Here is a 22067-nt window from a genome sequence, read left to right as displayed (position 1 = left end):
GCGCAAAGCCCCGCCCCTCCCCGCCGGAGCCTTAAAGGGGCCGCTCCCCTTCTGCCCGCACGGGAGCGCGCGTGTGCGGTGCAGCGAAGACCTGCGTGAAACGAGACCGCGGTGAGGGGCATCGGGGCGGGGACGAAGATCGGCTCGTAAGGATCAAGCATACAGCCCCGGCTTCGGCAGGGCGGTCTTTCTTTTTTCTTTTAAAGATAAGCATGAACCTGTGACTCTGCTCACTAAACTGAATCCATTCTAAAGGCCGGAGTACATTTCCGAGCGATGAGCCCCTCTCTCCCGCTGTGCTGTAGCTTGTGCCAGTACCCGAGAGGGAAAAGGCTGGAGATTAAGACACGTCTGGAGCAGAGGTTGGAGTCCCAGCGTGGAAGCCCCTTCCCTCGGGGTATTTGTCCAAATTAAGTCTCAATCTAATGAATTTGAGGAAAGCCGTTTGCCTCGAAGCCTTGCTGGGCAAGGATGGAAGCCGCCTCAGCGCATACAAGTAGTTTTCCATTAGCTTTTAAAGATGAAGGATAATGAATTGTGGGGGGACAGCTGGGGAAGAACGCTGCTTGAGCTACAGGAAGACCAGCAAGGCACCGAGGCTGCTGGAAGAAGGATGTTTTGCCCTCTTGCACTGTTTTCATGGGTAAGAAGCCATGTCTGCATTATTTCCCCTCCATTTCCATAAAAATAAATCCCATTTGAGCGGTGAAAGCTCTTCCCCTATACAAAAGCAGCTGTTAAAATAGCAGAAGCATTTTATATGTAGCAATTTCACTGATGAGTTAGCTGAGGAGTGGAAGCCGGGAGTGAGGGGAGCTAGGGACACCTCTCTGCATGTAGGAAAAGCTTCTTCCAGCCTTTCCACCCTGGTCACCCTTGGAAGTAAAATACTGGGTGAGATAGACTTCTGCGTGACAAGCAAGGGTAATGCTAAATAGGAAAATCTGCACTGCACCAGTGCTTTTCATTTCTTCAGATTGACAAGGAATTCCTCCTGCCCCCAGCTTTGTTTATTAGTACCAAATAAGTACCAGTTTATTAGGACAAAACATAGCAGTATCATGTTATCATGGACCCTGACAAGAAACTATTCTGACACTAGACAAAGCGTCATAATCAAAACAGCTGCAGGCCAGGCACGTTAGAAATATCTGCAGAGTTTTTATGCTTTTCATTAAAATGTTTATTAAACTCATTTTAGTGCTGGCAAGCTATCAGGAGCTAAAGGACATGAGGTTTTAAAGAGGTATCAGCCTAGCATTAAATATATGAGAATATTTACACAGCCAGCTTTAAAAAGGCCTATTAACAACTGAGATGGGAATCTAACAGCACAGAACTAGGAGGAAAGGATACACACCTGAGGTTCCCTTTGTACATACCGTCATACCTCATGTGCGCTGTATCCTGACTAGTTAGAAAAGAAAATTAAGGTAAAGGCCTCTTGTCCATTTGTACCCTGGAGGGTATATGGCAATGCACATCATAGTGCATATGATTATATTAATTGTCCTCCATCACATGGGCAAGACCAAGTGAAAAGAGATGGAGATCTGGGCATGAATTGTTCACAGGTGACAAGAGCCTGTTTCCTGCCTGTCCTCCAGTGCCTGACCCTGTAATTGCACAAAATACGTCATTACTTGAGAGCTCACTACCCCACAGGGTCCAAGGGCATAAACTAAACGTTTGGCTTTCCTGTTGCTCCTTAGTGCTCAAGTATTAAACGAGCACAGGATTTTTGAGAGGAGGTTGACTGACTTATTCACCATAACAGAGAAGCTACTGATAAGTGGTCAAGGACACGCAGTAGGCTCTGATGCAGTACTGCCCCATTACTGAAGAAAATGATTAGAAAAGCCTTCCTTGGCTCAGGACTTTTATTAGATCATTGAAGATTATTGTATACAGGAGCGATCTCCTGCCCACCTGTAAGAAGATATGAAGCTGTGAAGTTGGGAAGTCTCCCTGTCGTACGCAGGTAGGTAAGCGAGAGGTGTTTGTTTCTACTGGTAAAGGTTGTTTTTACTCACTCCCTTAGTATTGTAACAGCGTGGCTGATAAATCCAGAGCTTTTCAGGTTAGCATAGGTGGTATCAGCCTGTGATAACCGAGTGTTTCCAAATCAAAGGAGATCATCACAGCTGCTGAGCAGCAAGTTCTGCAGTTCCATCTCCCAGTCTTCCATGGATCCATGTTTACAAGATCATATGGGCTGGAACCAAGAGATTTGGTATTTATGGGTTGTATGAGGATGAAAAGTAATTCTACGAGAATCCACTGACAAGCTCCATAAGTCATCCTGGAGGGTAGAAGGGTAATCAGACTTAGGACACAGCTGAAGAGAAGCTTGCAGCAATGAATGAGTCCAGCAGTGGAGGACTGCAGCTCTTAGATGTGCTCCAACGTCGATACTTGCATGCAGGCAGAAACCATCTTACCCATAACAGGTACCACACAAATCAAAATAGGCTGCCTGGCCTTAAGCGATAGGGCATATGTGTCTATAACATGACAACACATGTCAATAAACACTCAAAACACACAGATATTTAGATTATAGAGTTGTGAATGTAAGCTCTATTTGCACAGTACATTTTACCACCACAAAGCCACACTGGGTGTTTTCAGAACAAGCAGTGTGAAAGGCATGAGCCTCTTTAGAGAAATCTCTTTTCCCAAAACTAGTTTTCAAGTTCAGAGAAAAATGGACCATTAGTTGCAGTCACGGACCATACAGCAGGGAATGAGGAAAAATTCTTAGAAAGAGGAAGCATTCAGAAAATAATCCTAATTTTCTCCTTATAAAACAAGCAAGCCCAGCTCAAGATGTGAACATGCCACTGGAATATTGTGTACGTGATGCTCATGACTGACCTTTGCTAACCCAGCAGCAGAAGCTGACAGAACAGCATGCTATTGGCATTAATAACTGAAATCCTGTAACCACTTGCATTACAAGGTCAGGCAATGTTAAGAGCAGTTTACAACCGATGGCAGAAGATGGCTTTTTTAATTCTAAGATCCCGTATCAACCTGAAGAGAACTTCAAGTGACTTAACAGGACAGCAGAGCCAACTTTCACTAAAAGAATATCAAAAGGAAATTTTACCAGTCTCTATAGAACTCTAAGTATATTCAGGTATCCAAGTGCACAGTATAAACTGAAATACATGGAACACTTCAGAATCTCACACCCAAGGAAATACTTTTCATGGTCCCTCTACTGACTTAAATCCAATCACAAACAAAAGATACTAGAATTAAAGCAGATGAGCTTGTGTACAAGTCTAAGCTATTAAATATAATTAAATCTTCCATATCTAATAGTTAATTTGAATTTACCTGCTACATCTTCAGAGTGGCATATCTTGTATAAATATCCTATTTAGAAATCATTTTCCACTAAGAAGTCTTTTTCCTCCATATTTTTTGGAAACACTGGGATATCAAACATTGGTGTTAGTAACTTCCATTGCTGCAACTGACGTACCGCTAGAGCTGCAAGGAGAGAAATTACTAGGCATTTTGCAGAGTTCAGGTTTAGAAACATTAAGCTGTTTCAACAATGTGAAGCAATAATGCCCTTTAAAGAACCTGGTTTGCAAATGGTAGATGCCCCGACTCGGAGACAGAGAGGTACAGCAAGGAAGTTTATTCAATACCAGAATTTTACGTCAGTTCCTGAGCTAGCCAAACACTCGCTTCAGTGCTAGGCTGTCCTTTCATCTCACTCTAAATTGCAAATGTGATCAATTGCTCATTTTACTTTTGGACATTCCCCAAAGTATTGCCATATGTTTAAATGGATACATTCTCCACTAGTGTTTCTATCTTCTGTCAGGTTTTGGAATGTTTCCCATGAAAACTAAGGTTTGGAACATGAAAGCAAAGTATTACTAATAATGCACAATAATTTGCATCCTCACTATTTAACCTTTTGCCAATGAGCTGAAGAATTTACTATGCATTTAAGACAACAAAACAGAGGTCACAAGAGGCTTTTGCATTTATATATACAGAAAGATGTCAGTCTTAAGTTAGCAATATTGAAGGACCATAAAAGATTCCTTTCCTGTAACATACTAGAACTTGGACGTGGTTGACATTCTCTTGGAATTCACACTTATGCCGGGGCATAAGTGCTCATGGATGATCTCCAAATTTACAACAAGTGCTTTAAATTAAATGCAATAAAACAATGTGCGCTATTACTGATATCCATGAATTAATCATTAAAGAAAGCCACAGTCAAAACAACATTCCAACTGTATTAGTATGAAAACACGATAGTGCTCATTCTTTCACAGCTAGCATTATATTACCAAATATGAAATAAGAATCATCATCTATAGACTTTTTTTTCTAGAAAAGTAAATTAATTCTTGAAACATAAATAATTTCTTCTCCCTTACCTTTTCCCCCCATCCTTAAAAGTGGTACAGCCATAACTTGAGATCTAATCTGACCTTTACTCCATGAATCACAGTGGATTGTTGAAGGAAATAAGAGTTCTCTAATATTATATATCCAGCTTTATGATTGAGCAAGGGTTACAATAAGCACTGTGTGTGAAAAGCTTTAGTAATGGCATTCTCATCAAAATTTGACTTGCAAAATAATATAGTTTTTGTAAATGTATTCTCTCTGTGAAGATTTTAACAGTAATACATCAAGTCCTATAGATGACAGATGTTATGATCTTTAAGTCTAACTCCCTGGAAGGAGTTTAAATAAGAGTGTCAAGTACAAATATAAATTAAATATGAAAAAGGGACTGCTTAATTTCTGCCTAATCCCCTTTTTCTACTGCAAATGTGTGGCTTTGTTTTGCTTTGTTTCATCTGCTGCTTTGATTCAATAACCAGAGCAATATAATAAACTCTACCAAAAACTCACTTCAGTCTTCATAGTTATCAGACTCTTCAGCTTGGAAATATGCTGAACGAAAACTAAACCAGACAAACCAAAAAGCCAGAGCTGGATAATGCTCATGAAGTATTGCTGCAGCACCCTCTACTGGTTAATAACGCTGATATAATGACCACAGGAAATTTAAAAGTAATACCGGGTATAATACCCAAGTCACTTCCAACTTAGGCACTATTTGCCTAACATTAAAAAAAAATAAAAAATTCTTCTGCCAAAGCCAGGCCATAGAAGGTTAACACTAGGAAACACAAGAAAAAAAAATAAAAACAAAACCAAGTTCATAGTAAGAAAAGTCCTCCCAAATAGCTAACAAAGTTATTTCAATAGTAGTAGGCAAATTTTCAGTCACAAGTTTAAATAGAGCAGCCAATAATCACAACTTGAAGAAGGAAGAGCAATAATTCAAACGTTTAATGAACTTCCACCTTCCAAACAGAAGGAAAATTTATAAAAAGACAAAAATATATAAACACTTAAACACATGAAAACATTTTTAAATTCAACATATTTTACAGAGATGCAAAAATTTGCATCTGCCTACAGAATGGACAGCTGAGAAACGGTAGGCACTTCTACACGATAAACTCAATCAGGGTTAGATGAGTTCCAACAGCTCAACTTACATAATATAAAAAATATATACAAAAGCAATCTAGACTGCACCAACGATATTAGAGACACCTCCTAAATTTAAATGCCTCGGTCTCCTCACTAAAATTCTAACGCATTACAAACCAGACAATGTACCAGAACAAGAGACAGATTGTCCTGGACAAAGACACTGAATATCAGAACAAACTTCTAGTGGGAGAGGATCACGCAGAGGGAACCTGATGGTTTTGAGTCTGTTGCACCGCAAAGTCCATGGTCAAGCACAGGGATCTTTAGTCTTCACTTAGACAAAAGTGTTTCTGACTTTGGCCACCTGGTTAATTATTACAGGTTATTTGGTTAATCACAGGCAGGACTGTAGTTTCTGTGTTTGGGAGGGGTTACAGGAAACTGATAAAAATCAAATGTGATATGGTATGTTAAAATGCTACGCAGTAGTGAAGTAATGATAGTGAAAGTAAATTCCAGTCATGTTAATTTAGAAAATACTCATCATTGTTTTATACAAGAGCTCTGTAAATCAACCCAGAACAAAATTGACATGCTATGTCAGAAGAATATCCATACTGGGAAAGATTATACAAAGGGGCCAAGATCACTGGTGACTGAAAGAAGATAAAAGGCAGATTGGATTTATAAAAGACACAAGAAATTCTTCCTTCTCCTCTTTAGAGGCCTCTGCTTTTATAAAACTTGTGGCCTACACCAAGCATCCTGGATATCAACCAATTATTAGACAAGAATACTAGAGACCTGAGTAGCTAACAGCACTCCCATTCTGGTGAGCTTGAATTCTTACAAGACTAAAATCAAAGAATATCCAGTCTGGCTTCTTCCATCCTGCACATAGATCTAGGGAATCATCTGGGAACCTGGAGCAAATTTTGATGAATCAAGCTGACTATTCTCCGCAGATAGTGGTAACCAATTGGTACATTGGAGAGAACAGCAGAAATTTCCTCCTCCCTGGGAAAGATAAAATTATCACACATGTTTGAGAGAATACAGAGCATTTAATTCCCCATCCCTACCTTTGAAACTTAAGTCATATGGAGTGGTTCTTTCTGTTCAACTCACCCAATATTCCCAATTTGGTTTTGGATGGTAAAAGGCAGTGAAGCAGATGGATAGTTGGCAGATAGAGACAAGGTCAACTCAAACTTTGCAAAAGCTGTGGAAGCTGAGAACAAAAGCTTCACTCTGTATGCGAAATAAACACAAAGTTCAATACAAAATACTCAAATCTACTGCTATCACCTTTGAATTAGGTTCCAGAAGTGGAAACAAATGTTGTAATTGATGCAAAAAACTCAATAACTTCTAAAGAGTTCCAACATAGGCTAACAGTAAGTTCATAAACAAGGTTAAAAGAACCTTTCCACTCTAATACTATCAGCACTCTAACACTGAGTTAGAATACAAAACCCCAACTTTCCTCACAGAAAAAGTTAATACATAATTCACAGAACCTTTCAAAAATTGTGGGAGAGTATAGAGTAATAATAAAAAATATGTTTTCTAGTTAACATAAAATATTCCTAGGTAGCTCAAATTTTCTGAAGTTTTAAGTAGGACTGATTTACCTCCAATTCCATAATTCTAAGATTGTTTCACAAATCCAACCCTATTTAAATCAGGCCAAATTTCTGTCTAGCACAGTACTCTTGTCTGTGACCATGTGCAGGAAGGCCAGAGTTGAATTTTATTATGAATATGGGTAAGACCATCACCAAGGACACAATACCCAGGAGGCAGATATGCTTTGGGATAGTGTAAACTAGAACAAGCATAATACAGGTCTTTTCCAGGTAAATCTCCCACAATTTGCAACTTCCTGAGCACAGGCTGCCCTTGCATCTGTTTTGCTGACTTAACTAAATATAGCTTTTATGGGATTTTTGGCATGCAGTAGAAGACCACTCTTGCAAAGGGTACTACAAAATTAGAATAACCTATGGGAACAGCATCAAGGCATGCAGAGCAAGGTTAACTGGGTGCTTCTTACTTAAGGGTATACATCAATAATAGAAGGATAAAGTGAAGTAGTATTTATCTTGTTCCACTGGGACATGCCACAAAATCGGGAAGTAGTATGAGAAAATGAAAACTAAAGAAAATAAACTTTAGTTTAACTCCATCTGTCCTTCAACAACTGATTCTGCTTGGCTGAAGCAAATAGAAGATTAAAAGAAACAAAGCACTAAGCTACAGGTAAACTCTTGGCTGTTTCCTTTGCATTGCTACACTCTGGCCTAAATTTTTAAGTGAGAGAGTCAAGTCAAACAGGAAAGCAGCAAGGAAGGAGAGGTTATATGATAATAAGGAAGTGGCTGAATCCAAGAACATCTAAATTTCCATACATTTGGTTATTATAGTGCAATTGTATTAAAATAAATTAGATTATTGTTAAAAAGAGTTGCATAAAATCTCAATTTCAAGAAAACCAAACGGAAAATATTTCAGTGTTTTGCTTCTGATTATCTAGAAATACTCTCTGAAGGACTGGTGTAAACTCCATCTGAAGTTACTCACTTTGTGTCATTGATATCTGTCTTCAGAAGATTAAATTTTCCACCCCATCTCTCCAGAAATTCAATCTCCTCTCCTAAGATCTTGCAACGACTCACCACCAAAGAGACATCATGAAGAACCTAAGTGGGCAATCAGAAAAGCAATCACATTGGCACTCAGGCTGGTAAACTCTGTGACACTTGAAAACGCAGTTTGTCCTAGAAATGATACAAATAAAAAAAAAAAAAGAAAAAAAAAAGAAAGAGTAGTTTAACTGCTATCTCAGTTTGGATGTGAAAATGAAATTGTACAAGCATAACAACAAATATACATTCCTTGCCCTAAGTTTCTCCCTTCAGCTTTGTCAACAGGGGTACACAGACATGCCGGAACACCAAATTTAGCATGGCAATTTAAACCATTAATTGTTTAGGAAGCAGAATGGCATTCAGCTAAATTCTTTAATTTCTACTAGCAGAAAAAAAAAAAAAAAGGATTTTAAGAAATCACTAAGACAGGCAGACATTAATGCAGCAAACAAGGAAGAAACCACAGCTTTTAGGACTTTTCAGGGACAGGTACTTCCCCTCGTACCTCAGAATATTCATGAAGCAGATTATGATTTGCATTGATGAAGCCTTCATTAAGATGCTTTTGTTCTTAGTATCAGCCCTATTCTCTGTGACAGAAAAGATTTAATGTTTTTCCAGAGTCTTACAGGCTTTCCTGGAACATTACCTGGGGCAAGTAGTACAGTGTGGGACACTTTTCCTGCCAGCATTCCTGACTTTCAATAAACTGGAAGATGAGTCTTTGGACTAAACGTGACGAGGGTGGAGCTTTTTCCTCTGTAACACAAGAGAAAAACACCTTGCCAGAAATCTTTTAAAAGCCCTATAATAATGCACTAGCAGATAAACCACAAACTTACAGATGTCTTCCCAAGAACAGATTATCAGGGCAGCTACTTTCAAGCTACTCGAAAAATCTTACCATCCAAGAGAGATTCAAAGTTCAGGCTAACTATCTTTCTGGAAGGATCTTCACTGAAAACATCACCATCTGAGAAGAAAAGGAAAAACACCCCAACAGCAGTTATTTCCATCCTTAGCTCTGGAGTTACAGCTCTTCCTCTTCAGAAACAGCCATTCATTACATACTTTTCTCAATTTTCATAGAAACCACTGATAAACGTATTCAAAGCCACCTCTCTCAGCTTACATGCTCCTGCTGTAGTATGTTTTCCGTTTCCTTTTAGCAGATCTTCACAAATATAGAAACTTTAGGTTTCTATTATGTAACTATTTAACCTTTCAGATTCATAAAACTGAAACCTACCGATTTTGCGACTTACCAATTGGGGGTCCAAACACGACTGTGAGTTCAACAGAATCATAAAGAAAATTAAAGACTGCCTGCTGTTCGCTCCATTCAGTAATCTCCCACTCAGTAAAGCTAAAAAGGGGGGCGGGAAAAAACACCATCACCCTAAGTTTCAACCAACCAACCAAAACAACTATCTGAAGGACAAAGGTCAGAGTATTAAGTGCACTTGCAGCTATTACCACATAATATACCAATGAAATTTTCACTTTCCTACAGAATGTAAGAATCTGTTGGGAACGCAAGCATAATACTATTCATTTTACATAAATTTTCATTTTGGAATTGGAGGAGAGTTGGATATAGAAAGACTGAATGTAGACTATCACTGCAAAGTTGTTAATAGAAAAACAGTGCATCACACACAGAAGTTCAGCAAGGTTTTATTGCTTATCCTAGGCTGTGAGATGGACATCCAAAGATTTCCCAAATCATATAACAAGGAAAACCAAACCCAAAACCATTTATATACAAATGTGAGGCCCCAGAAACAGCTGATAAAAATAAAACCTGAAGGTCTTTTCCTTACTTGTATTTCTCCAGGAGTTCCTGGCAGCTTTTTTCTTTTTCCTTTAGCTGGTTCATCTGAGCAAGCATTTGCTCATTCTGAGTCTCCAGATCTGACAGTTCTCTGCAAAGACAAACCAACAACGTGAGATGCAGCACACTGGTTAAAAAACCACCAACCCTCTAAAACCTAAGTGTGCACATGTTATTTAAGGTCTTTAGATCCCCTTTGACATCTTACCTTTGAAGTTCCTCTTCTTGGGCTTTGAGGCTTTCCAATTCTAAGAGAAAGGGAAAAAAAGCTTTGAAAGAAAAGAGCAGTAAAGAAAGCCCTAACTTGCTCTGCAGTCACTGTTCTTAACAATACAAAAGATCTCAACTTGATGGCTGTTACTCCTACCTAGATACAGATATGCGGTCAACAAAGGTTAGTAATTATTGAAGAATTAAAGTGCTGAATACGATAGCCAGGCACACACTCTTCAAGTCACACTGTACCAAGTTCTAAACTCCATTTTTCCAGGGGACAAACAGTCCTTTTTGTACTTTACCATCTGTGTGATTAGCTATAGCCAATGCGGAAAAGAAAGCAGTAGTGTTTTCATCCATACCAGAATTAATATATCAGGGTGGGGATTGAGTATCACCCTCTCCAGAATTTAAAAAACAAAACAAAAAGTGCCATTCAGCTGGTACCATTACCTTTCTCTAGGTTTTTCCCTTCTGCCATTTCATCGCTACAGTCTGCTTCCCATTCTTCCCAGCCAGAATCTATGGGAAAGAAGTATCAGGTCTCTGCAGAACTCCCAGATTCAATACTTAGATTCCATTTTGTTTGTCCGTGGGTTCTATAAATCTTAGTATTTCAAAGCTAACTAAGCAAAATGTACAAAAAGCCAGAAGGGTTTCTACCAAAAACCTCAAAAAGTAACAGATAACAAGGAAAACTACTTTTATTGCAGTTTCAAAGCTGCTACTCTGCAATTTGATTTCTACTTAAGGCATTGGAAGAAAATTCAGTTGGAAGAAAACAAGTGAAAATACACAGAGCATTGTTATGCAGCAATACCAAGTACTGACTGCAGCTTGTATGAACATAGCTGAACAAGTTTTAAACCATCTGGCTATGATGCTGAAAACAGTACGGTCCTGGAGTGCAAAGCTTAGTCTTGCCTACCTGCAGGATCGCTGGCAGGTTCACACCCATTTTAAACTGTGTGCTGCCAGCAGCTGTACTGTTACCGCTAACAGATTTAGCCAGCTTGGTTACACGTTCATAGGCTACAATTATAATTCTGTATTTCAGTGCAGATATACTCCTGGTCTTCATATAATGTGTAAGTGATTCCCACAAGACAAGTTTGCAGACACAAATGAAGGCATTTAGGCCTAGCAAATACTTGTAACAAAGGAATTGTAAAATTCCAAGCAACCACCAAACACAGAATCTTGAACTGACCATTTAAACAGCAGCTCTGAAAAAAAATAGAGAAATCAGCATATTGGTCACCAGGTTAGAAACACATACCTGCTTCCAGAACAACAAGACAACTCTCTGCCTCCTTGAGCAATTCATCCACCTTTTCTATTCTTGACTGTAGCTTTCCATGTTGTTCCTAAGATGGGAAAATTGTACTCAAGTCAATGACATTTCTTAAAAAGCTGAATTGTCTTCTGGGACCACCATGTGCTTCTTTGCTTGCTAAGAAACTAATTAAAGAAGCTGATATAATCTGTCATTAGAAGGAAGAAGCAGACTGACAAACATTAAGGCAGTAGCCATGTGTAAGAAAGTACTAGATACTTAACAATGTATTTTCCTAATGACTTTTCTTATGAAGGGATAAGACATGGAAATAAATAAATTCCTAGAGCTTTTAACACATGCAAATTTCTGATGCCTATCACAATGCATTACTTCTGCATTTCCTTGTTAGTTACTGACTTTACTACAGTATAAAGAGCTAATTTCTGATGGCATTTCCTTTAATACTCCCATTTTTCACTCTGTTACTTTAATTGCCAAAACCCTTAGGCAGAAGGTTCCTGCAGTGTAAGTGCAAGAAAGTCACTGTCCCAATCTGGTTTACATTTGCATATAAATAAAACGGAAGTACATTTAATAAGAACGTAACTTTCAAAAGAATGCACACTTGCATACAATAATTAGGCTCCTAAACTTGACAGTCAAAGACAGACGAAATATGGTGGAAGTTCCTTTTTTTAAAGCTAAACCTCTGCAGCCTTGTGGCACATTACCTGTGCGCTCTGCAGCAATTTGCTGTACAATGTCACTTTCTCATTGTGAGCCAAGATTTTACTCTCCTTGGTGAAATAGGATTTCATTTTGTTCAATTCTGCTCCAAAGCTCTTCAGCTGCAATGAATGGAAAATACAGAAGAGAAAGCGAGTGGGAATGTGCAACAAAAGATTGTTCAATCGACCCTTTGGACTCTTCCTTCCTTCTCTGCTCCTCCTAATATCCCATTTCTCTAGTAGCAGTATTACATGACACTTGCAAATTAAATCAAATTTAAAACTGGACAATCCCTGTTAATTCAAGTACAGCCACCTACTAAAGTAACTGATTTTCTTTGCAAAGATCAACAAGATCTTTACTCAGATAGGGAGCTGCACAAATAACTAAAGAGATGCTTTTACAAAAAAACAGACCACCTTCATTAAGTACATTAGATGTCTCTCATCCCAGTTGTTTGAGATGTGTATTTAGAACACTTGCCCCATTACAGTTAGGAGGCTAACTGAAATGCTTACAGAAGTCCAGGCAGGACCCAAACCAAAAGTAGTAAACTTAAAACCTGTTTTATCAGAACATAGCTACAGATCATGCTGTTCAATGTTTTCTGACAGCTGTCAATCCAGAAGCTGCAGAGGAATGTACAAAAAGCTTTTTTCTACAATGTTTGCCATCTGCCCATTTCTACTAGGTGGTATCATTTTAATTGCAGTGTGTAGAAATTTGCTTAATAAGCTTTCAAATGTGTTATTCTTAGCTAAGGGTTCTAGCTGCTTTCACATTGTTCATAAGTATAATTCTTCCTGAATCTAGTTAATAACCTAGCCTCAGCAATATCCTATATCAATCTAACGATGAACTATGAAAAATACTGTCTTTTATCAATTTTGACTCTTGATTTTCATTGAATAGATCTTTATTCTTGGCATTAGAACCACGCAAAACAGAATCTCTTGATCTACCTTCTCAATTCTGGCTGGGATACTTTTATAACGCTTCTGGTTTTTAAATGCAAATGTCTTTGGTGTGCTTTTTTGTGCCCATTATCATTAGCATTCTCCTTTAAATACCCTCTGGCCTCATCTTTTATTTTGGCGTTATGACACCATTGTTGCACTCCAAATCCTGTATGTTTTTGTGTAATAACACATATTTTCTGTTCATTATATGTCTTGCAACATCACATGTCTTTCTGAACTAAATAAGCATTTAAGTTAATGGACAATTCTGATCCACCAATGAAGCAACAGAGTCTCTACAGTAAGAGCAGTTCGTTTTTTCCTTCCAAAATTGCACCGTTTGCTTAGGCCCATCTAAAGTTTCTCTTCTCTTTTCTGTCCTCAACTAACCTGAATTATCAACTTGAATTATCAAGTTTTTCTGCTTTATAGCAACATATTCCCTTTAATATATTTTAAAGGGCACATATCCTTGCATTCTTTTGACATATTGGAAGTTCTCTTAGCAGTTTTGGACTCAAAAATATTTTGCCTTGTGTCACCTACCTGCCTCTTGTTATTCTGTGATGATTCTAGTTCTTAATTTATCTGAATATATAAATTAACCTTACTTCTTCATTATGCAAGAAACAACATTATCTCTTCATGCAGTATTACCTCTTCATCAGAGCAGGTTCTCATTACTTCCCACAAACTCTTATTCACATTCACCAGGAGTTGATCCTGGACATTTGCATACAGTTTTAACCTGAAATGTGGGAAAAAATATTGAAAGAATGTCTTGTTGCAACTGCAGTGAACACATAAAGCAGCACATCGGCATTTACACAGTTCATTCCCCTTTTCTAATTAAAACATGGAGGTGTAAATATTTTCATTTAGTTGGGTCTTACATCTTGTAGAGACCCTCTAAAGCCTTGATTAAATGGGGGCCGTGTTTGTTAAACTCTAGCACATAATACAAAGTTAATTTCCTATAGTCTTTTTGTTGAGGGCAAGGAGGTGGAGAGCTAGAGAGCCAAAGAATCAGGAAGTGGTGCTAACGAGGCTGTGAAAAATCTTACAACTAATTTTGAATTTTATCATAAAACCTGACTTTACACATAAATTGTAAAAAGGTATAATGAATCAGACCAGAAGTGTCCTTCAGATAAGAAAACAAGTCATGATAACTGTATTTCAATCTTATAAACACTGGAAGAACAAACAACAGATTGTAACCTCTTCCTGTTGAAGAACAACTCAGAGATGTAGAATGGTCTATTTTGTGCAAGATCTATTTCGTATATATCGAATTAACATGTAAGGCTGTAATCAGGAAGGCACACAGTTGGCATTCATAGAATAAGGATACCCTGGAACAATTAGGTGTTGATGTTTTGAGGTTGTTTCGTGTGCATTGCCAACTTGGCAAGGATACTCAAGGTCCATCAGAGAGAAAAGAAACATTCTTGAGATAACAGGAAGGATAACTGGACCTAAGAAATGTAGGATGTGACTGATAAAAAGAAACATACTGCTCCAGAAGGCGCTGAAGGCCAGATGATTGCCAAAGAAGCATGAACTGGGGGAAAGGTAAAGGTGGCAGGGGGAGATCACGACCACTGACTCAATTCCAGGCTGGAAGAACTTGCCCTCCCACACCTGCAAGGCACATGCGTGCTAATCTACATAGCAGGCAAGGCTAATTTGAATATAACTGGCCGATAGTAGATGAGATATTGACTACTAACCAATGAATGTAAATTTAGGCAGGTTTTTACTAATCGTGTAACAGAATAAATGCATTGTTTTTCTTTGGTGTGGTGTGCTAGTTTTGTGGAATTACCACCTAGCACCCATCTTTGCACAAATATGAAATAAATAATGTCTCTCCTGAGTGTGTGATTATTGGCTCGTTGCACACCAGGAAACAAATCCGCTTTTCGGACAACATTACGATTCTGCTTTCTATGTTTGATCATTTTTGATACAATTTTAAAAGTTTAACTCTTCTGATGTGCAACTGAAACACTCTATTAGTAAAAGATAAATTACTTGAGGAAAACCAAACTTTAATTATCTCCATAACCACAGCTCCTCCCCAAGAGTTAGCCCTATACTGTCTAAATCTGTAATAGACTGGCTACCAGCATAAAGTAGGCTATCATTTTTTTATTTTTCCCAGATGTAATGCATTAACTTCCTTCAGGCCACTTTGCATGCAACCAGAGCTGAAAAAATAAAATTACTGATATACCCGGTGACGGAAAAAACACTTACTCATCTATCATCTGGGAAAGGGCCTGGCAATCTTCTTCATAAATACGCAGCTTGGGGCGATAAACATATTGGCTGTAAAGGAGGTCCTCTGGAGTAGGTGGTGCACTGACCGCACACTGGGGAAAAACAGAGGGAAAAATTGTGAAGAAAAAGAAAAAAGATGCATATTTTTCAGAAACAGTGACTTCCAATCAACTTATGTACGAAACCAGCAAAAGGCCAGAAGCTTTATTTTTGCAGAACAGGAAAAAAAAACCCAAACAAACACTAATGGAGGCAGCCTGACATACTTAAATGATTCTTTTCATTCTGGATTTGTCCAATTTCATTCTGAGACAAGTTAGTCATATAACCTTAGATAGCTCATTCCAGTTTAACGCCCCATGTTTCCTCACTTTTGAGACATATGCCTCATCACTAAAGCTCAAAAAAAAGAAACTGAAAGAGGTTAACCTCCTTTTAGATGAAGACTTGAAAAACATGCGTACATTATAAGGGCAGGCAACTCAGGAAGAGTACAGGGATCTTGTTAGGTCATGCAGAGAGGAAATTAGAAAGGCAAAAGCTCAGCTAGAACTCAATCTAGCCACTATTGTAAGAGACAACAAAAAATGTTTTTACAAATATGTTAACAATAAAAAGAGAGCCAAGGAGAAGATCTATCCTTTATTGGATACAGAGGGGAACGTTGCCATCAGCGATGAGGAAAAGGCTGAGGTACTTAATGCCTTCTTTGCCTCAGTCTTTAATAGTGAGACCAGTTATCCTCAGGGTACTCTGCCCCCTGAGCTGGAAGGCAAGGATGGAGAGCAGAATATACCCCCCCATAATCCAGGAGGAAATAAATAGTGACCTACTACGCTGTCTGGACACTCAGAAGTCTATGGGACCAGATGTGATCCATCCAAGAGTACTGAGGGAACTGGCGGAGGTCCTTGCCAAGCCACTCTCCATCATTTATCGGCAATCCTGATCAACAGGGGAGGTCCCACATGACTGGAGACTTGTCAACATGATGCCCATTTACAAGAAGGGTCAGAGGGAGGATCCGGGGAACTACAGGCCTGTCAGCCTGACCTCGGTACCAGGGAAGATTATGGAGCAGTTCATCTTGAGTGCGCTCACATGGCATGTGCAGGACAAGCAGGGGATCAGGCCCAGCCAGCATGGGTTCATGAAAGGCAGGTCCTGCTTGACCAACCTGATCTGCTTCTATGACCAGGTGACCCGCCTAGTAGATGAGGGTAAGGCTATGGATGTTATCTACCTGGACTTCAGCAAGGCCTTTGACACTGTCTCTCATGGCATACTGCTTGAGAAGCTGGCAGCTCATGGCTTAGACAAGTATACTCTTCACTGGGTAAAAAAACTGGCTGGCTGGATGAGCCCTGAGGATTGTGGTGAATGGAATTAAATCCAGTTGGCAGTGGGTCACAAGTGGTGTTCCCCAGGGCTCATATTGGGGCCAGTTCTGTTTAATATCTTTACTAATGATCTGGACAAGGGGATTGAGTTTGCGGATGACACCAAGTTGGGAGGGAGGGTTGATCTGCTCGAGGGTAGGAAGGCTCTACAGAGGGGTCTGGACAGGCTGGATCGATGGGCCAAGGCCAATTGTATGAGGTTCAACAAGGCCAAGTGTCGGGTCCTGCACCTGGGTCACAGCAACCCCATGCAGCGCTACAGGCTTGGGGAAGAGTGGCTGGAAAGCTGCCCGGCAGAGAAAGACCTGGGGGTGCTGGTTGACAGCTGGCTGAATATGAGCCAGCAGTGTGCCCAGGTGGCCAAGAAGGCCAACAGCATCCTGGCCATATCAGAAATAGTGTGGCCAGCAGGAGCAGGGAGGTGATTGTCTCCCTGTACTCGGCACTGGTGAGGCCGCACCTCGAGTCCTGAGTTTTTGGCCCCTCGCTACAGGGAAGACATTGAGGTGCTGGAGTGTGTCCAGAGAAGGGCAACCAAGTTGGTGAGGGGCCTGGAGCACAAGTCTTGTGAGGAGCAGCTGAGGGAACTGGGGCTGTTCAGTCTAGAGAAAAGGAGGCTGAGGGGAGACCATATCGCTCTCTACAACTACCTGAAAGGAGGTTGTAGTGAGGTGGGTGCTGGTCCCTTCTATCAGGTGGCTGGAGATAGGGCGAGAGGAAATGGCCTCAAGCTGCAGCAGGGGAGGTTTAGATTGGATATTAGGAAAAATTTCTTTACTGAAAGGGTTGTCAGGCATTGGAACAGGCTGCCCAGGGGAGTGGTTGAGTCACCATCCCTGGAGGTATTCAAAAAGCATGTAGACAAGGCACTTCAGGGCATGGTTTAGTGGGCATCGTTGATGGTTGGACTCAATGTTAAAGGACTTTTCCAACCTAAATGATTCTATGATTATCCAGTTAACAAGAGTGCTCAAGAATAAAACAAGATAGCTATGCTTGATTAAGAATCAAAGTTCCCAATTTTCAACAATTCATAGGCACATCAAATAAATACGATGGGGGTATTTCAGCAAGCTACCTATATGTTGAAGCATATAAATAATTGACATTAATTCCATCCCTTCAGAGAAAGCTTTCAGGGGCTTTTGAGTGGTGGGGTGGTGGTGGTGGTTGTTCTTTATCAGAGGTCAGTCACTAATAAATAGTATCAGAGTTTTGTAAGCCTGATGAATATTTAGACAGCTCAGTATGAATACATTTGCAAACTGAAAGTGTAAACTAAACTGTAACTAAGATAATCAGCATTTTAAATAAAAATGGAAGAGCTTTAAAAGTCATAAAGGAAGCAATTTAATCAACACGAATTATACTAATTTAGTTGTGATTCTTTTTAATCAGTTTTCATTCTTTTGTCGTAACAGTTTGAAAGAACTTTAAAATGGACAGGCTTTTTACGTGCACTCACCAAGTTGACACGCAAATTTTATTCTGTCAGCAATGAGGCAGAGAAGAAAGGCAGAACACCACAACACCACATGTGCCCCACAAACATATCAAACCAGCTGTATGCACTGGCTTTTTGCAGACTAACACAACAAAGTCCCCAGTTGCACTCATTTCCTAGAAGATATTGAAATTTCTAATGTGAATATTCTACTGATATATTTGCCCTGACAACATGACATCTTACAGCAGTAAAACTTGGTTATACAGGAGCCAGTTTTCAACTAATCTGAAGTACTGGAACGAATTTCACAAGTAAAGAATTTTCACAAATATACCACTTTCCATGTGAAGAATATGATCTTGACCACACCTTTTCATACATAGTAACTACTTCACTCTTACTATCATAAAGACACATTAAAAATTCCTACTAAAACAGGTGTCACACCACCCATTTGAAAGAAGGAAGATCAAATCTCATTGGAATTTATTTAACATTGAACAGACTACTAGGAAGTTCTCCAGCACGCTAGAGTAAGTACTGGCATAGAAGAAACTCCCAAACCAGTGTCAAAATTATGCAGACGCTACTAAGGTTTTCTGCTTTCCAGGGTGGCTTTTCCATTGCCCCAGTGCATCATTCACTGTGCCAGTAGAAACTGTTGTAAGTGGCAGGAAATGGAAGTATTTTAACTAAATCCCCATATACTTTATTAAATAAATACTAAGCATTGCAATCTTACAGACTTTCTGTTTATGAAACTTGAAACTTTTCCATGTCAGTATAATACCTAGGTACAGAAAACTAAGCAGCTCATTCACACTACTTCATTAGATAAGTACCATTCCTTATAAAGATTATTTGCGAAATCCAGACAGATAACAGATCAGCCCCAGCATCCAGTTAGAAATTCAGTTGGCTACACAGATGTGTACAAATAAGCAAGTCTGAAACACTAGTGCTAAGAAAGCTTATATATGAAAATAAGGTGCCTTTACTGAAATCAGATTACAAGGCCCTGTTTTCAGGATGATTGCAAAGTAAGATTACTGACTTGTTCAGCATCAAGTTACTACCAATGAGTGGTACTTGTCTGCATGCAAAAAAAAAGTTGTTCCCATGTCTGCAAGAATTCAGCAGAAACCTTTCAGGATGAGGATACTGAAACTGGGTTCAGGCAGAACAGACTTAAGGGGAAGAAATAAAGAGTAGTAATGTCATGGTGAAGCACTTACAAAGAAGGGAACAGAACAGGTAGTAGGAGTGCAGAGTAGCATTTCAGGATTCTGATTTCAGTGGATGATGGACATAGTAAGATAAAGCGAAAAGGTTAGACTGAGCTTCTAATTCTTACTCTCAAACTTGTCATCCTTAAAACAAGTTAAAAAGCAAGAATTACTATATTTATCCAAGAACAGATAATCCTGAATATATGGTATTTTGTGAAGAGATTGAAATCTATTCTATTTCTCAGTACTGAGGGGAAAAAAGCATCAGACTTATCAGAGGTGAAAGAGCAAAGAGACAAGAGGAAGCATGCAGTGTCTAACACACTTGTCAAAGTGGAACTGACTTCTGGCTTAACTCATCTAAAGGCCTTTAATACAGACTGGCTAGTTGATAAAAATTAAAAAAAAAAAAAAAAAAAAAAAAAAAAAAAAAAAAGACAAGGGAATATAATTTAAGGTCAATTGTATTATGCATATCAAAGGAGAGACACTCACATTGGCTGGAAGATGGCTATGCCGGGGCTTCTGAATTGGAACATGGACTTGAAGAAGCGTAAAAAACTCCCCAACTGTGATATCACCATTCTGAAATTTCTGTAAAGATTATGAAAAACGTACAGATAAGTACCTTTTTCAACCAAGAATGCTTACTTGCATATATGCACACAAGTATTTTTCCTGTTATGACAAGAAGTTAGCATCTTTCAGCTAGTGACATACCTCCCGTAAGTTATCTTCACAAATGCTGTCTGTGAGAAGCTGAGACTCCATCTGACTGCTTCGCTGAACTAGCCAAAGAAGCAACAAAAAAAAGGGTGGATATTGCTGGGGTTAACAATATTCTTGAGGAAATATGAACCTGAGCTTATTAGCTCTAGAAAAAAAAGCAATTTTATTGTAGAGTTTGACCTTTATGTGTGTTTCCAGTGCTGCATGGAATAACTGAGGAAACAACTACTTGGGACAAATAAGGAGGACTAGATTAAGTATCTAATATAAAATAAAATCTGCATCAGAGTGGTAATGAAATGACAGAATTCACTTTTCTATGGGAAGAAAGCCATATGTAACATACTAAAAAGTAATAAAACTGAGAGACTCCAACCAGTTCACAGAGGGCATCCTATGTAGACAGAGACCAAGCTTTCAAGGTAAAAACATGGCATTCAAGTTCTGAGTCAACAAGGGCTAGTTTCTCACTGAAAGGAAAGAGCCCAACTTCTACTGGTTAAATATGCTTTCACAGTTGCAGGCAGCCAAAATCAGAATTGGTTTTTGTAGAGACAAGATATCACTTATCAGATGATTGGCAGATTTCTGGCTCATTATTAGGTATCAGCTAATAAGCAAGAGCTAATTAAACCTGGGGGCTGAATGTGCTTAGAGCCTGTCCCTGCAATGCACTCCAAGGAGTCTTCTTCCAAGAGTACAGTGCTGAGACATGCAGACTCATTCTGCATGGAACCAGCTTAAAATCATCTTTGGGCCAGCAGAGTTCGAGTTGGGGCTTTGCTCTGTGCTAAGGTAACTAAACTGCCTCATCAGCCCAACTTGCCCTTGAAAACAAAGCTGTACTTAAATTTCTCCTTTTTCTTCCCATCTCAGTTTTCCTTGAACAGCTTGGACTTAGCCAGAACATAAAAGCATGTTGACTGCCTAGGTGGGAAGCTGTGACACAGGCATTCGAGGCCTTTCCCAAATGAAATATATGGTATGGATGGGTCTCTTCCTTGATTAAGCATAAAGAACACAGGTGTTTCAGACCATTACCACAAAGGAAGTCTTACTTGTCAATTCTGTGTCAGCCTTAACAGAATCCAGAGAGCTGCTGGTGCTGGCATGAGTACAATCAGGGCTTTTAGCTGATAGATTTGGAGGATCTTCACCTTCATGAACTTCTACTTGGCTTTGAGACACAGTGCCAAAAGTAACCTAATATTAGCAAGTTAAAAAAAAAAGAGTTATATGAAACAATACAAGAGTTAGTTGATCAGTAGTTTATTGTAACTGTTTCTTGACATTCGGAATTGTTTCATTTTTAGTATCGACCCATTTTATATCTAAGCAGCATGACAAACCAGCGTATGGCTAGTTAAGCCATTTTCTACCATGACATATAGGAAGTAGAGCTGCAAAAGCCTTCATTCATTTCTCAATCAAAGCAGTAGCCACCACAGCACACTCCTCCAGCTTTTGGAACTAGAAAGTTTCTACTGATGATTACAAACTTATTTTTATGGTCAGAATAATGTTCCATATTTGCACAGATTTTCTTGATTCAACTGCACTTTGTGCTGCCTATAAAAAAGCTAATTTAAACTACCATGTTTGGATTTTAAATAATTGCCTTAGGCCTTATGCTATCATTGTATCTAAGCAACAACTAGCAAATAGTTTAGTTCAGAGGACTACGAGTATCCAGTTGAGAAAGGATTAAAAGGATACTCTGGAGAGAATGATTTGAAATTGGCATATCCCTTATTCTATCTGTTTTTCATGGTTCGGGAAAGTTGCATGCATCAACCTGATTCTTCTATTTTGGCA

General features: G+C 39.1%; 1 protein-coding gene across 3 annotated transcripts in view; it reads right to left on the bottom strand.

Moving 5' to 3' along the window:
* Positions 1–4783: 4783 nt before the first annotated feature.
* Positions 4784–22067, bottom strand: part of KNL1 (kinetochore scaffold 1) — a 32450-nt gene continuing 15166 nt past the window's right edge. For all 3 annotated transcript variants that reach the window (XM_030039705.2, XM_030039706.2, XM_041129274.1), the window contains exons 11-26: positions 21311–21455; positions 20244–20311; positions 20019–20117; positions 15424–15539; positions 13819–13909; positions 12205–12321; positions 11474–11561; positions 10648–10716; positions 10187–10226; positions 9968–10069; positions 9410–9510; positions 9049–9117; positions 8794–8903; positions 8077–8195; positions 6622–6744; positions 4784–6510 (exon numbers count right to left, since the gene is read on the bottom strand). In XM_030039705.2, the coding sequence (XP_029895565.1) occupies positions 6405–6510; positions 6622–6744; positions 8077–8195; positions 8794–8903; positions 9049–9117; positions 9410–9510; positions 9968–10069; positions 10187–10226; positions 10648–10716; positions 11474–11561; positions 12205–12321; positions 13819–13909; positions 15424–15539; positions 20019–20117; positions 20244–20311; positions 21311–21455 (1563 nt within the window). In that variant the 3' untranslated portion in view covers positions 4784–6404. The remainder of the gene's footprint in view (positions 6511–6621; positions 6745–8076; positions 8196–8793; positions 8904–9048; positions 9118–9409; positions 9511–9967; positions 10070–10186; positions 10227–10647; positions 10717–11473; positions 11562–12204; positions 12322–13818; positions 13910–15423; positions 15540–20018; positions 20118–20243; positions 20312–21310; positions 21456–22067) is intronic.

This window comes from Aquila chrysaetos, chromosome 16 (genome assembly GCF_900496995.4).
Source record: "Aquila chrysaetos chrysaetos chromosome 16, bAquChr1.4, whole genome shotgun sequence".
Taxonomy (NCBI): Eukaryota; Metazoa; Chordata; class Aves; order Accipitriformes; family Accipitridae; genus Aquila; species Aquila chrysaetos.
This window is presented reverse-complemented; position numbering and strand designations above follow the sequence as displayed.